At 41.0% G+C, this 14,789-nt stretch overlaps 1 protein-coding gene across 6 annotated transcripts in view; it reads right to left on the bottom strand.

The window, feature by feature from the left end:
• slc4a2b (solute carrier family 4 member 2b) overlaps nt 1-14,789 on the bottom strand; it is a 46,821-nt gene that overhangs the window by 17,411 nt on the left and 14,621 nt on the right. For 5 of the 6 annotated variants that reach the window (XM_040043977.1, XM_040043981.1, XM_040043980.1 and 2 more), the window contains one exon: nt 9,097-9,268. In XM_040043977.1, the coding sequence (XP_039899911.1) occupies nt 9,097-9,156 (60 nt within the window). In that variant the 5' untranslated portion in view covers nt 9,157-9,268. The other variant, XM_040043982.1, reaches the window with a different exon arrangement.

The following is a 14,789-nucleotide window of genomic DNA, read 5'->3' as shown; positions in this document are numbered from 1 at the left end:
TAGAAGAGATATACATACTGTATGTCTAAGAGTGCATGCTGAAAACCCAGCTCAGAATGAACAAGTGTGCGCCTCACTTAAAACCACCACTAGAGGGCGTTCTGTCCTAGCTGTGAACACATCAGTTAGGTCATCTCTTCTTCAACATGAGCTTTAAAGTCAGAAACCATAGCCATGAGCTTTGATCAGTTCCAACAGGGATCACATGGGTGATAAGAGATCTGTTTTCCTGCAGCACGACGCAGTAACCCGCTGAGCCCTGCTCTGTCTCTCCCAGTGAGATATTGAGAAAAGGATGGACTGCAGCGATATGACAAGAGTACCCGCTCAGACACCATTCAGCAGGTGGCAAAACTCGGAGATCGCAAGTCATTTGACACCCTGTTAAATGTTCCCAGGACACCCAACATGGTGGTCCTACACTAGGCTTTCCTGTGCTGCAGGGAGCAACAGCAAACGTGATGATAGTTTTGTGTCTAGGCACAAAGTTTTGGCACAGATGGTACTGTACTCTTATTGTTATCAAATACTTTTCTGATGGGTTCAAACTACAAAACTTCAGTTTAACTACTAGTAATTCAATTAAAACGACAATAAAAATGTCGTTACTTACAAGCACGCTGTAAAATATTTTTATCGTTTTTTTATAGCTCACATCACATTTTCTACACCTTCTACAGCACCTGTGTGATGTACAAAGGTCCCCTAGACACACGAAGATTATGAAGTCCATCGAGATGAGAAAATTTAAGCGGGAAACTTTCTGGTTAATAATAATTAAAGGTCAACAGATGATCAGACATGCAGGCATGTGCAGGAAGAGTGTGGAAAACTGACTCCCATAGCCTGTAACACCATGCTTCTTTTTGCATGCCACACAAAGGTGACAGCAGCGGTAAGCCCTCTGCTGAACGGAGGACGGGCTGAAAATAAAAGGCTTTCAAGCAAACGTTCAACATTGACCCAAGGTTCAATTTCTCATAGATCTCTCACCCCCCCCCCCCCCTTTTTTTTTTTTTTTACAAGTGCCTAAAAACAGGAGTGAGCAGACTCACTGCACCTCAGTGACCTCCAGAGTCAAGAATTCAGCTTTAAGGACCAATAACCAAGCAGATCTGTGCTATTTTGCTATGAACTGAAGCATCAGCCTGCATCCACATCACCATCAACCGTTCAGCACTTAATTACTGATCCAAAACCCTGCAGCGCATTATCCAGACGAGTGAAGCCCTCAGAGTGTAGCTAAATGATCTCGTTGTTTGTTTTTACAGGGCCCTCATTCATATCATGGTTTCACGGTGAATCCCTCGAGGTGGAAGCAACGTGTGAAGGATTCTCGAAGGGGTGCAAGAATTTTCCACAACCGACGGCACGTATGAGAACAAGCTGAGGGAAGCACAGTAGGGAAAAAAAGAGAGCAGAAAAAAAAACGAGCAAATTGAATAAGATCAACACTTCTTCTGCAGTTTCAGTGACTTACCTCGCTCATGACGTGAGCTTTATCAAAAGCACGGCTTTTGGTGACAACAAGCGTCAGCGCCCTCCACCATGACAAAACTGGATCTCTTACTTCACTCAGCACCTCTATTAAAGAACTGCAGGCAGGAGATATCCCTCTCCCCCTGCTTATCAAAGCCTCGTGATGCCATAATCAGAGCCCTATCGCCCAGCCGGCCACCTTCACCAGGTTGCGTATTGTGCCGAGGCCGAACAAACAAGACTCGCATTCTCGCTTTGAGGACAAGTGTGGCCTGAAAGGACAAGCCGTGTTTAAACAGTCAAGAACAAAACCCGACGCTGACATTCATCCCCACGTTTTCCACATAAAGTCTAAATATTTACCTGGGTGCTTTAAGTGCATACGATCTAAACCTCTTACACTTTTTTTTTTTGAAGGCTAATATTGACAGAAGTAATGTTAAGCAACGGGCTGAAAAGAAACATGAAAGACTCAAAAGTGACTAAAATCTGACCTGTGAATTACAGCCTGTCTCAATTACAGAAACTAACAAATGCAGCTGTTTTCCCCACATGTCTACAGCTACATTAAGACTTTTTAACAGTACATTAAATGATTTTGATGCACGCTCAATCATCCAGGTAAGGAAAACCTAAAAAAGCTGGACACGTTTTCTCAGACTGAAAAGAGATGAACAGAATCTACTTATTTGGGTTCTACTTTAAATGAAACTAATTAAACTTGACATGGAATCAAAGAGCAGTGTGAAAATAGACTCTTTCCAAGAGCTCGAGTTTATGCACGTTGCTCAAATATATTCATTAAGGCGAAAAGAAAAACAAAAGTGTGACCCACCTTAAACACACAACGCAGTTTGTTTCATAAGCATTTCCAGTTTTTAGCTTGAGCTAGAACTGTTAAGTTAGCCATTTTACAGTCAATGCTTTTTTAAACATGTGAAAAAGCCTGAAAGGTTGAGTCAGACAATAAAGCACGCTCTTAATACTGAATTTGCACTGCATGATCCAAATGTGTAGACCGGGGCTAGAGATGTGCGGTTTGAGACCCGGCAAAACTGAGTTTAAGACATTTTAATATTTTAGCTTTAGCCAGAAAATGAGAGAAGTTTAAATCCATTAGTACAAGCATAATTCAATCTAAGCACACTCTTCATCAATCCTGTAAAAGTGGTTCAGCTATTTCAACAAATGATCTATATCCATGTATGAGAATTAGCAGTTGAGGGAGCTAATGTAATGCAATCTAATGGATCCAATACAGAGAAAAAAAAAAAAAAAAAAAAAACAGTTTAGGATTTCAATTGTTGTGAGCTGAAGAAGGAAGAACATTGCACAGAGTCCTGGGAGGACTTGAGACGGGGTCTGGGTGCTAGGGAAGACTTATCAGATGACTGGGGAAAGTTCAGCAGTAGTGCCAAGAAGGTGTTCGGTGTGTCCTCTGGACAGAGCGAAGAGGACAAAGAAACTTGGCTGTGGAATGAGGGAGCACAAGAAAGTGTTCAAAGAAAGAGGTTGACAGAGAATAAGTGGGATAGGCAGGATGTTTAAGAAAGTAGACAGGAGTACTGGGAAGCGAGGTGTACAGGAAAGAGAGGTGGTAAAGACAAGGAAAAAGTTTATAGTGAGTTGTATGCGAGGCTGGATGCTGAAGGAGTGTTCATAGCTGCACTGTGCTGTTCTCTTCAAGGAATTACCATTCCACTGCTTTGATAGCACTTTAAAGCATATACCTAAGGTTAGAGCATTTAATATTAATTCAGTACCAACTGAGTCATGTGCGATTCAGCGAATTTCAGTTATTTACCCACATTAAGGCCTGTTTATCTTTGGCTCAGCTCTTTTGTGTTGGCGCAACCTGACAGGAGTCCATCCACTCGCGTTACATATAAAATGTTATAACGCAAGTTAAATCATCAGTCAAGTAGAAGTTAACACCAAGATAAAAGTAGCGAGGTAGTGGCTGGATTTCATCTTTACTTTTTGCGGATGATGTCATTCTGTTTGCTTCAACAGGTGGTGACCTCCAGCTTGCACCGGAGCAGTTTGTGGTCAAGTATGAGACGTCGAGAATGAGATTCAGCACCTCCAAGTCCGAGATGATGGTTCTCAGCTGGAAAAGGGTGGCGTGCCCTCTCCTGGTCAGGGGAACGTTTCTACCCCAGGTGGAGGGGTTTAAGTATCGGGGTCTTTTTCATGAGTGAGGGGAGAGTGAAGCGTGAGCCACAGAAAGGAGTTTCCTTTAGAATCAGTGTCCTGGACTGTGTTAAACTTGATTTGGACTTCTTTGGGAAATCTGATTTATGACGAAACCAGAAGTCACTCTTGACCCTACACCGCAACCCTCCACGCCATTCACACCGTTGCGAGCTGCATCAGTCTGATGTGTTGCATTTCTCAGGAGGTGCACATCAAAGGTTATAGCATAAGGTTAAAATTAATTCACAATTACATTGTAAGTTACATCATAGATTTGCCTTCGAAGCATGAGTCACGCATTAGAAATAGGGTGAGGAGGTCTGTCTGTGTCAAAAGGAGCCAGTTGAGGTGGTTTGGGCATCTGACTAGGATGCCTCCTAGACAATTCCTAGGCATGTATTTCAAGTATTTCCTACTGGAAACAGGTCCTGGGAAAGACCTAGGACTCTGAAGATATTATCTCTCTCAGCTGGCTTGGGAACAACTTTGTATCCCCCTGGATGAGCTGGAAGACGTGGCCGGGCGAGGAAAGTCTGCCTGAGCTGCTTCCTGCATGATCTGATCCCACATATGCGGCAAAAGAAATATGGATGGATAATTTTAAAAGGGGCATGTCTAGTTAGCTTTTCCTCAAAAATATATATTTTGTTAAAAGCGATTTTCAAATAGCTAACAGGGTTTATCAAATACTGTATTTGCCAATTTTAAAACCTTTACCCACTTGTGAAAGATTTCCTTTCAACATTAGTTTACTGTATCTGCCGCACTAAGACTGCTGAAACATGTAATGCATCCATTTTTAATGCAGGTTTTAGTAAGTGGCATGCATGTGCAGAGACTGTTGTAGAAAGAAACCAACACTCAGCATGTGGAGGCTGCAGGAGATTATTTGTGTGGTGAGGCAGTCTCAAATCCTCCACAGTCAGCACTTGGAAGCAAAGTGGAGGCGGGGGTGCAGACACTGTAGTGATCATGTTGTGCATCGTGGCTGATGTGTCGCTGTATTAACTCATATCTTTAAAGTATATCAACTGCAAGAAAATCCCAGTGCAGATTGTGCTCAGTTTTCCAGAACAGTGTGTGAAAGCAGAAGAGTTGTAACCCAGGTCTTACCTCAGCCAGCGCTCAAATTTCTATTACAAACATTGATTTCAACAACCTTCCTGTTGCATCATGCATTAAAAAAAGGCCATGTTTAAAGTTTTGCTTTTCCCCAGCCATCAGTCTGACGCAATTTGGTAGTCTACACAGCCTGGGGTCGTGTTTCTACGCCTCATTTTATTTAAAATGTCCAACTGACAAACTGAGTTTACAAACTCAATGAGATGAGTCACATACAGGGGGAGTCAGATACACGTCACAGGAAGAATGAACCTAGAATGATATATAATAAAAATAAAAAATAAAAAAGTGTGAAAGAGGAGGTAGTGCAAACCACAGAGGGCTGATCCCAATCACGGACGACCAACGGCTCACTGAAAGAGTTCACTGAAAGGTCAAAGTTCAATGCCGCAAAGACAAAGTGTGCATTTCAATCTCAACGTGAAGTTCAAGGGTGAGACTCCCTAAAAGAAATCAAAGAGGGGGGCGTGATTACGATTGTGAAATAGTCAACAGGCAAAGAATATTTTTATTTTAACCTGCAACAAGAGGCCATCTATCCTGTTTAAAGCTGATTTTTTAATATTTTTGTAGCATCCCTTAACATAACAATTGGAATCACGTGTACCATGTTTATAAAGCTCTACATACTAAAACCTCGTGAGAAATGCCACAGTTGTGGAGGGCAGCACCAATAAGCTGAAATAATTCTACTCAGTAGAAGTTTTCTCTCCTTATTAGCTTATTGATGCTGTTCTCCACAACAGTCCCAGTGTCAGTTAAGTGTAACATTTCCCATTAAAAAAAAACAAAGTTTAATAGTCTAAACCTGCAGTTCTCAAAATCACTGATGACAAATTTTACGTCACTTAAACTAAAGTGGACCCAACGAGGCTCACAGACGTGTAAACTATAACAACTATTACAGGGGAGAAAATAAAGGATCCTCCCCAATAATTCTAACACTGACTCAGCTAATTTGCTAATGTGGACTGACTAAGCCATTTCTCCATGTACTCTGTTTACATTCCTAATAAGGTGACCTACGCAGCAGCAGGGGCAGAAGGAAGCATGTGTTGCACCCCGAGAGAATGGAGTTAGCTAGCTTAGGGTCACCAACCAGCAGATGTTCTGTAAGAAACTGTGACTTCAGAGTTTCATTTCCAAGGAGAGAAGTAACAGAATACTGCCACAACACTTGCCCCGTTATTTTTTGTAGGAAGTTCATTTCCTTGTTTGCTTTGCAATTCAACAGTTAACTCGTTGTGGTTTGGTTACAACCACTAAAAAAAAAAAAATCTCTGTAAGCCCCTGTGAAGAAAACTCTCATAATCTCACTGCTGACCATCAGAGGAGTGACTATGTGCAACTACTCGCGCATTAAGATGACATAAGGAAGTAATTATTAACTTCTATTTCTGCAGCTTAAGGAGAAAAGGAAATGAGCTACTGGGCATAGAAAAAAAAAAAACCCTCAAGAACAAGACTGAACATTAAACAGCTGCAGGGGTCGTGCTGAGGTTAGGTTTACCTTAAGAAGCAAAGTCAGACAACATTTGGAACAATCTCTGTTCGGGGAAAGATAACATCAAGCCAAAATGTCACACAAACAGCCTAAGCACAAAGGCGACAAACTCACCTTATACAGGAAGTCCATCAAATGACATTACAGGCGTTTTTGCGATGTGAACCTCAGAGACAGTTTTGGTTTTCCTGTATGAAGGTAGTGCTGGCTCCTTTCCTAGAAGGCAACGTGTTTCCATTTCAGTTTGCCTCAGTCACGTGACCAGGGCAGATCTTCACGGCAGGAAGACGACAACCACTGACATTAGTTTCAAAATGTCAGCACATAAAATCCAGAGTGGAGTAACTGACCACTCCTTGACCACACACACACACACACCGCTCAGGAGTTAATCATTTACCCAGAATTTTTTTTATCTTTGTGCTACCAACTGGCAAATCTCATCACAGCCAAAAGAAATTATGGATCACAGGCTCAGTTGACTGCCATAAACCTACTAAGTACAAACACAATAAAGACATGCAGAGTGCTGTAAATGAACACGGGAGCTCTGCCCTTTGCACCATGTTCTTCATAGCAACTAATGCCTTTGGTATTATACACAAACTGGATGTCTGTGCATCTAAAGGCACTGTATTAGGAATTTACTGCTTCTAAATAAACAGCATTTTACCCTTTTCACTTTGTCAGGAACAGAAAGTTTATTTAGTTATTATCATTATTATTTAGTTATGATGATTTTGATCAAGGGAATAATCTGATCCTGAAGTGCTGATTAGATGTGAGCTGTGCAGGATGTAAGATAAACAGTCATACGCAAAGGTATGCATCCATCTATCCACAGCGGGGTGTAATATTAGTCAGATGACTTCATTTAAATGCTTAAATGCAGCAGCAGCACAAACATGGTTGAGAGGTCCAGTTCACTGACTGGCAAAGGTTGCCCAAGTCGGCATACCTGTCAATCGAAGCAGCAACATCCCTAAATTTAAGCCTTAGTAGTATAACTCAAGGAAGAGTTGGATATAAATAAATAAATAAATAAAAAATCTGCCCATTACAGTTGTAGAACTATTACCTCCAATCTCAAGGCCACACCTGGAAATGGGTGCAGTTCAATGAGTTGGTGCTCCAAGTATCTCAGTGTCTTGTTAATGTGCAAGCAGGAGGCTAACAGATTAGTGCAGCGTCTGCAGTGATGTGGATGCTGAATCAGTCTGTTGGGGTGGAGAGAGCCGAGTGTAAAAGTGAAACTGCCGATTTTTACCGATAAATCGGCAGCTTTACTTTTGTGTTTTGATGTATGTTCCTACCCTCACCTATTGCCTCGAGCTGTGGGGAATGATTAAAAGAATGAGGCTGCAGAAACAAGCAGCGGAAATGATCTTCCTCCAAGGGCTGTCTGGGCCCTTAGAGACTCAGTCATTCAGGAGGAGCTCAGAGTAGAGCCGCTACTCCTCCACATCGAATGGAGCCAGCTGTGGTGACTGGACACCTCCTAGGTGAGGGGAAACAAGCACGTCCTGCAGGGAGGAGGCCCCTAGGCAAACCAAGGACATACAGTAGACATTGCATCTCTTAGCTGGCTTGGGAACACCTTTGAATATATATATATCTCTATCTCTCTATATCTGTATTTATCTACAGATATCTCAATAGATCAGTAATTGCGTTTAGTGGATCGAATTTCATCTAAATGCTTCTAATTCTCTGCGTTAACTAGTGAGATTCGACTTCGAAGTGTGTATGCCTGGTGATTCAACCTTTGTCTAGTTCCCGAGTAGTTGCAACATTTGAAATGAAGTCCAAAGCTAGGCTCAAGGTGGGATTTCCTCGATTGGGTCTGCCGTGAAAAACTGAAAACAACGGCAGAAGACGAACGTGTACTCTCAGTCAGTAGTGGCCTTCATGACTGGTTATTCAGAAATAAATGTTTTCCCATTTCTACCTAGCTGCACATATAATTCACAGTAAAGTTATCAAAAATATGGCTTGTCATTCTGGGAAAGATAGAGCTCCTGGGAAAGGTGGGTAAATCAGTTAATAAAACCACCATCCTGATATTTCCTGGTATGAAATTGAATGTATGCCTGGAATTTACAAGCCATAGTCATAAACGGATCAGCTCTAGCAATATGAGAGTATTCACGGCTGGATTGTGATTATTTTCTGCTGCAGCAAGATAATCACGAGAGGACCTTGTTGAGAACCTCTGTGGAGGAATTCTGCTTTCTTTGGCCACTGACCAGCTGCCCTCAGGCCTTTGCCAGCCATGTTTATCAACTCGTGCTCCACCAGCAGCCTCGCAATCAACTCTCATTATGTGCCAATATTGTTTTCACTGTTTTCAACAACGTCAACTTTAAGAAAAGAGGAAGGAAACAGATTTAACTGTGTGCCTGCTGATATTTTCCAGTGCTCTAATAAGAGGGCGATTTCAACAGGAGCTGCTCTCTGAGCGTTCCTGAACATTTTTATGTTGTAGTCAGAGCTGCTGTATGTTGGCAGGGAACTGGATGTTACTAGATCTGCACTGGAGGGAACATCACTGTCCAAAATACACACTCCAATGCCAGAGAGGGCAGAGGAAGCTGATGCAGCATAAATCCAGCACAAGGAGAACTGATAGGAAAAGACCAAACTAAGGAAAGACTAAGTCCTGCCAATGTGTTTAGTTTAATGTGGTTTTAAATCAGAGCCACTATCTCATATCCTTTATCATGCAGCCAGTGGTGGTGTAGCCTGACCTGATAGGGCAGGCTGAAGCTTTTGTGCATGTGGGCGTGCGTACTTACTCCGTGAATAACCGAAGCCACGGCGTCCGTAACCTGGCTGGGAGCATCGGGGTTGCTCATGGCTCTGCAGTAGAGTCGTTGCTGGAGAGGCGCTGGAAAGCTGGTTTAGACTGGTGTGGCTTTAGCCCTTCTCTTTCTCACTGGGACTCAGACAGCTTTTGGGCAGCATAACCTGGAGCCAGATGCAGATCAGGGAGTTAGATCACATGATGACAGATTTAAAACTTCAAGGTGAACAAAAGTGCAAAAGCCACCAAATACAAATCTAGAAAGAATAAGGACGAAGATATCTTTGAGATTTAAACGAAAATTGTCAGCGTTACACTTTTTTTCAAGGTCAGACAGTGAACTGTCCTAGTCAATTAACCCCGGGGGCTGGGTGGGGAGGCACTTTTGTTTCTTCAGACTTAAACTGGTCACTTTTATGATGAAGCAAAATGTAACGCATTATATTTGAGCCATAAAAAGGCAACAACTTCAGAGAACTACATTACATCTTTCTTTTCCTTTTTATTTGATTCTTGCCTTGAAGCCCTGCAGAGCTTCCCAACTACCATTCAAGGTCGTTGACCAATTCAGCTCGATAAGAGCCAGATAACATTAATGCTACTATGAAGAGGAGCCTTGATAAGCGGCAGCACGTGCCTCAGCCAACCTCCGTCATTCCAGAGTCTCCGTCACGTATGGTACACATGTAATCATAGGTAGAGATTGTGTAAAATGTTATTGAAGGGGCTTTCGGTACAATACGTACAAAATTAATTGTTTCTCTCATTAGATTTTCTTTTTCATTATTAAATCAAAAGTTGTGAAATGGTGTGGGTCTGACTTCTTCTGAGTGCACCCTGAATGTCCTTGGCTGTTGATGAAAGCAAGAAATTGAAGATGCCATCTTAAGCACCTGGGGGGAAAAGAAAGAGAAAAAAAAAAAAAAAAAAAAAAAAAAAAAAAAAAAAAATTCTCCCAATTAAACTTTAACTTACAGAACTGAATAAATTGGGGGGGGGTGTTACATTTTACAGTAAAATATAACCATATTGTCAGGCTAAAAAGATCAACCGAAACTTTAGCCAAATTAAGCAAACTGGTTACTTTTGTATATATCAGGTACCCAAAGAGTCCTTAAACAATATTAAAGCAGCAGGAGGGCCCTCTGTGGGTTCATGTTCTGCCAAAGCTGGCTTTCTGACAGCATCTATCAAAGAAATGATAAGCCTCCTTGGTGCCTGAACGCAATCATATCACTGACCTTGTTTGCAGTGAGCGATTTCATAGAGGTTTCTCTGAAGTACAATCAATGATATAAATTTTAATTTAAGAGGCAGACTTGAACTTTTGTTTGGACATGGATTTAGCAAAGATAGTACTTCACTGCACCAAATGTTAATTACATGCATAGTTTGAGATAATCCCATCCGTGCGGCAGTGGTAATAAAAGAGTCCGCCTGAGTTTGAGCTTTGGGCGTGCATGAAAATTACTTTCTCAGTAAACCTAGACCCCACCACAGTGGAGGAGGCAGAGCTGGCTACACAGGGATAAAGTTACCAAACCCTGGGATTCTGGGCGAAAACCATGGGAACCAGCTCATCCACCTAAGGGCACGTCTGTAATCATACCTTTAGGATAACAATAATGATCAGAAAAGGAAAACAATAATGACTGCAGTTGCCTTTTCGAGCAGGTAGGTTAAGAAACAACATGGTCCTCTGTCTGACATCAGGTACACTCAGAGGACTGAATAAAAGAAAACTGGTGGGTCCCTTTGTGCAGGAACTGAAAAAGGCACCGATAAGTGCTGAGGTCAGCATGTTCCTTTTCCCACCTGGAAGAAATCCATCAGGTCTTCCAAGAGTCATCCAGGAGTCTGGTACTTTGTAAAGAGTTTCTTAGATGACGAGGATGGAATTTTTTTCTTTAGAAGCTTGAAAACTTTTCCGTGTTAGACTTAGTCACGGCCTTTAAATGTGCACACACAAAGCTTTGGGAAATCTTTCCTTCAGGGAGGAAGTAAGTATGAAAACAGGAAGAAGGTAACAGCAACAGACAGATGCCTGTCAGTAGGAGCTGTAAACTTATAGAAAGAAATGGAACAAGTGGTTTCCAGATTTATTTCCAGCACTGAAAAATAAGTCTGATCCACACATACACAAGTCCAAAGCTTCAAATGCAACCAAATTAGCTGAAATTTTAGTGCCATGTGTGTAAACTAAACAGAAGTCAAAGACGCACAGCAAATGTTGAAATTGTAAATTTTTAGTTTTTTTGAAAGGTATACTCTTACTTTGAAACCTATTAAAGCAACAGGTTTCACAAAAGGCTAAGTTAAGGCACCACCTCTTCTTTGAACAATACTTTTGGTAACTGAGGAAACTTTTTACCAGCCAATGTTCCCGTTATTGCTTAATATAGGACTCTAGCTAATTAGCTAGTCAGGCTTCCTTTGTATTATGTGCCAAAGGTTTTATTTTGGTGAAAGGTCAGTAAGCAGCAATGAGACTGATGACACATGCAGAATGTGGTTTGGCATTACATTGTTGGAACGAGGAAGGCCTTCCCTGAAAAAGGCTTGTTTGAATGGCACCATACACCAATCCAAACCATGCAAATATAACATTAATGGAGCCTTCACAGATATGCAAGGTAAACACGCCACGTGCATTAACTAACCGCCATACTATAATGGATGCTGACCTTTCACGTGAATCTAATAACCTGCATGGTGCCTCTCCTCTTTAGCTCCAATGACTAGTCAAATTCTGAATTGCTCATTTTAAATGCGCTCTAGCCACCTGGAGCTTGTTTGGTTTGCATGGTAGTTGGATTTGTTGATGTGCTGCGTTCAACGAAAATAGCCTCTGTGTTACTGAGCCTTTGCAGTTGTATCGACGGGCTTGTAGTGGTGAGCCTGGATTTATAGTAGGCCCAAAGACTTCATACTCAGAAACAATACTAAATTGCTTTAGCCTGAACTCTTTTCATCTGTATTTGTTAAAGACTCAGCCTTGTTTGAATGCCTTTTTTTTGTGTGTAAATATAGCAAGTCTTGGTCAAAGGGCAACGTCTAAAGCTTGGCTGGGGGGGATCAAACCATTTCAGAGCAACAAAAGCTGCAGTTCCTCCAAGGGTCACTAGAGGCTGTCTCAAAAAAAATAACCTGGTGCAAAAATAAAATGAATAAAATCACATTTACATTTAAATGTAATTTATAAGTAATAAAAACATTTTAATGCATTTACGAAAAAAAAAAAAAAAAAAAAAAAAAAAAAAAAAAAAAAAAAAAACTTCCACCTGACATCTAAATTTAAATGTCATTCTGCTTGACAGGTGCCCCGACTGGTAAGTGTTCAGTGTTTTATTAGCCTGTTACTGAGGACAGCTAAGCATTGCACCCATAGAGATTACAGATGCAGATTGCTATATAGCCCTCTAGCTTCAGCTGATAAATGGCACTCCAGCCTTTCATCCATATAAGATAACTTTAAGAAAACAGTAAAGTTGAGCTTTCAACACCAATGAGTGACATCTTTCATGCCATCTGTGATTAAGACACTAGCCTAATCTTTTCTGAAGTGATGTACAAAGATGATTTGTTTTTCATTCTAAGCATACAGATTAATAAAAAATAAAATCAATCACAGCTAACATTTTTCACCCAGATCTACCTCTCATACTTTTTAATTATACAAGCACTGTGCCAACCAGGAGATTACCGCTTAAGAATTTTACACTTTTTCTTCAGCATGTGCAGCTTGACTGTGTCCCTAAGCATATAGCAACGTAATGGAAGACCACGATTATAAGTATCCCTGCAACAGATGGTCTGCCCCCCCAGAGACTACTGATGTCAGCATCATCCAGTCAATTTGGGATTACTTACTTATTACAGAAGACACTGCCCCAGCCTAAAAAAAAACAATAGAAATTAAGCCAGTTCTTCAAGTTCCTCAAACAAATTAAGTACCTAATGCTTATGTCTGCCTATGGTTACCTTCAAAGGGGTCACACCCAGTGTTGACTTGAATCAGATTTTTACAGAAAACAAGCGGGTGTAGCGTGTAACATGTTATTTTATAGTTTCTAAAGCGAGACTGCAATAAATCCCAAAAGCAAACACTTCCTTTGCTTTTGATTACACATCAGATTAATCTGTAAATCTCCAAAGATCTGCATCCCACTTTCAGAAGAAGACGATAACAGAGTGGGAGAGTGATGAGAGCTTGACATTTTCTCTGTATTTGGATCTCTGATGTGTACTTTGTGATGACTCATCGCTCCCAAAGTGTATGAATGCACCTGACTCTTTGGCTCTGTGGTATGTTGTAAATTTCCATTCCTGGTGGAAATCCCTCTATGTTTTTAAACTTTTCTGTGAGGAAGAGTTCCCTACCACCTGATGCATATCACAGACACATTTATGGGTAAATGGGATCCTTGAAGACAGCAGGTTATAGAAAACAGACAGAGCGCTGGATTAGGAGTCAAGAACTGATGGTTCGGTGCAAGAAAATCTCAGAAAAATAGCAAAAATGTCTTATACAGACCTACAAACTGCTTATTCTGCACCTGTGCATCTTCCACTTTGATGTCATTTGACCGTTTGTGTTAATCACAAGCAAAAGGTTAAAAATATCCTATGTCGTGCCCTCATAAATACACGAGACAGTCAGACGACGGGACGGAGGTTATGAGCCAGAAGAAAACCCACGACAAAAGCCCACATGTGTGTTAAACCAACGTTCTGTCAAGACGCCGCGGGCAGGCCCGGCTTCGGTTGGCAGCTTGGCACGTGAGCGCCAACCGCAGTCTCCCTGCACATCTACAAATTCTATCAAAAACAAAGCATAATTAAAGAACAGTTCAATAAAATGTGCACACTGCCAATAAAAATGCCCGTGCACAGAAATAGAAGCTTGATCACAATGTCCAAACCTCAACCAATACACTGGCCTGTATTTATGAAAGCAGGACAATGACAGGGAAGAAAGAAGAAGTATGAGGTTTCATTAAAGAACAGAGCTTTTCCTTTAGCTGACAGTGCAGGTTTGAACAGACAACACCATTTTTTTTTCCTGAAACACTGACTGTGTTGCTAACCTATTATTATATTATTAACCTTTTATTAAAAAAAAAATAACTTAAAAAAGAAAAGAAAGAAAAGAACTAAAGTGGGTGAAGCGACAAACACTTTAGAAAAATCACATCGTTTTTTGATGTAGCCACAAATGGTCAAATTCTGATTTAACCACAGCACTTAGAAAGCAATCCGGTCCTAAAATGTGTCCTTTGAAGGCACCAATTTAGGATTTACAACACTGGAAAAACATGTTTGTGCTACTGAAACACAAGTGGGCAACAAGAGAGCTCATTTAAAGATCATTTAAAGGGCTTTTTGTTGGTTTTTTTTGGTTTTTTTACCCCCTTACCTTCCCTCCTTCCTCAAACTGTGTAATCTGTGGAGCATATTTTGATTTGTTTACAGCTGGCTACAGATCACTGTGGTTGAACCCTGAGTCAGCTCTAATCTCACCTCAAATGTTTCATTATCAGGAAGGATTAGACTTGACAACTAATAGATCAGGTTACTCTTTTAAGCACTAGACCATATGAATAATGAATTAATAAACCAAATAAAAATGAATGGCAAAATCAATAATCTGTAAAAAAAAAAAAAAAAATACATACAAATGTGACA

The sequence above is a fragment of the Simochromis diagramma genome, unplaced genomic scaffold (assembly GCF_900408965.1).
Source record: "Simochromis diagramma unplaced genomic scaffold, fSimDia1.1 OVJJ01000602.1, whole genome shotgun sequence".
Taxonomy (NCBI): domain Eukaryota; kingdom Metazoa; phylum Chordata; class Actinopteri; order Cichliformes; family Cichlidae; genus Simochromis; species Simochromis diagramma.
Note: the sequence above shows the minus strand (reverse complement) of the source record. Positions and strands in the feature narration are given on the sequence as shown.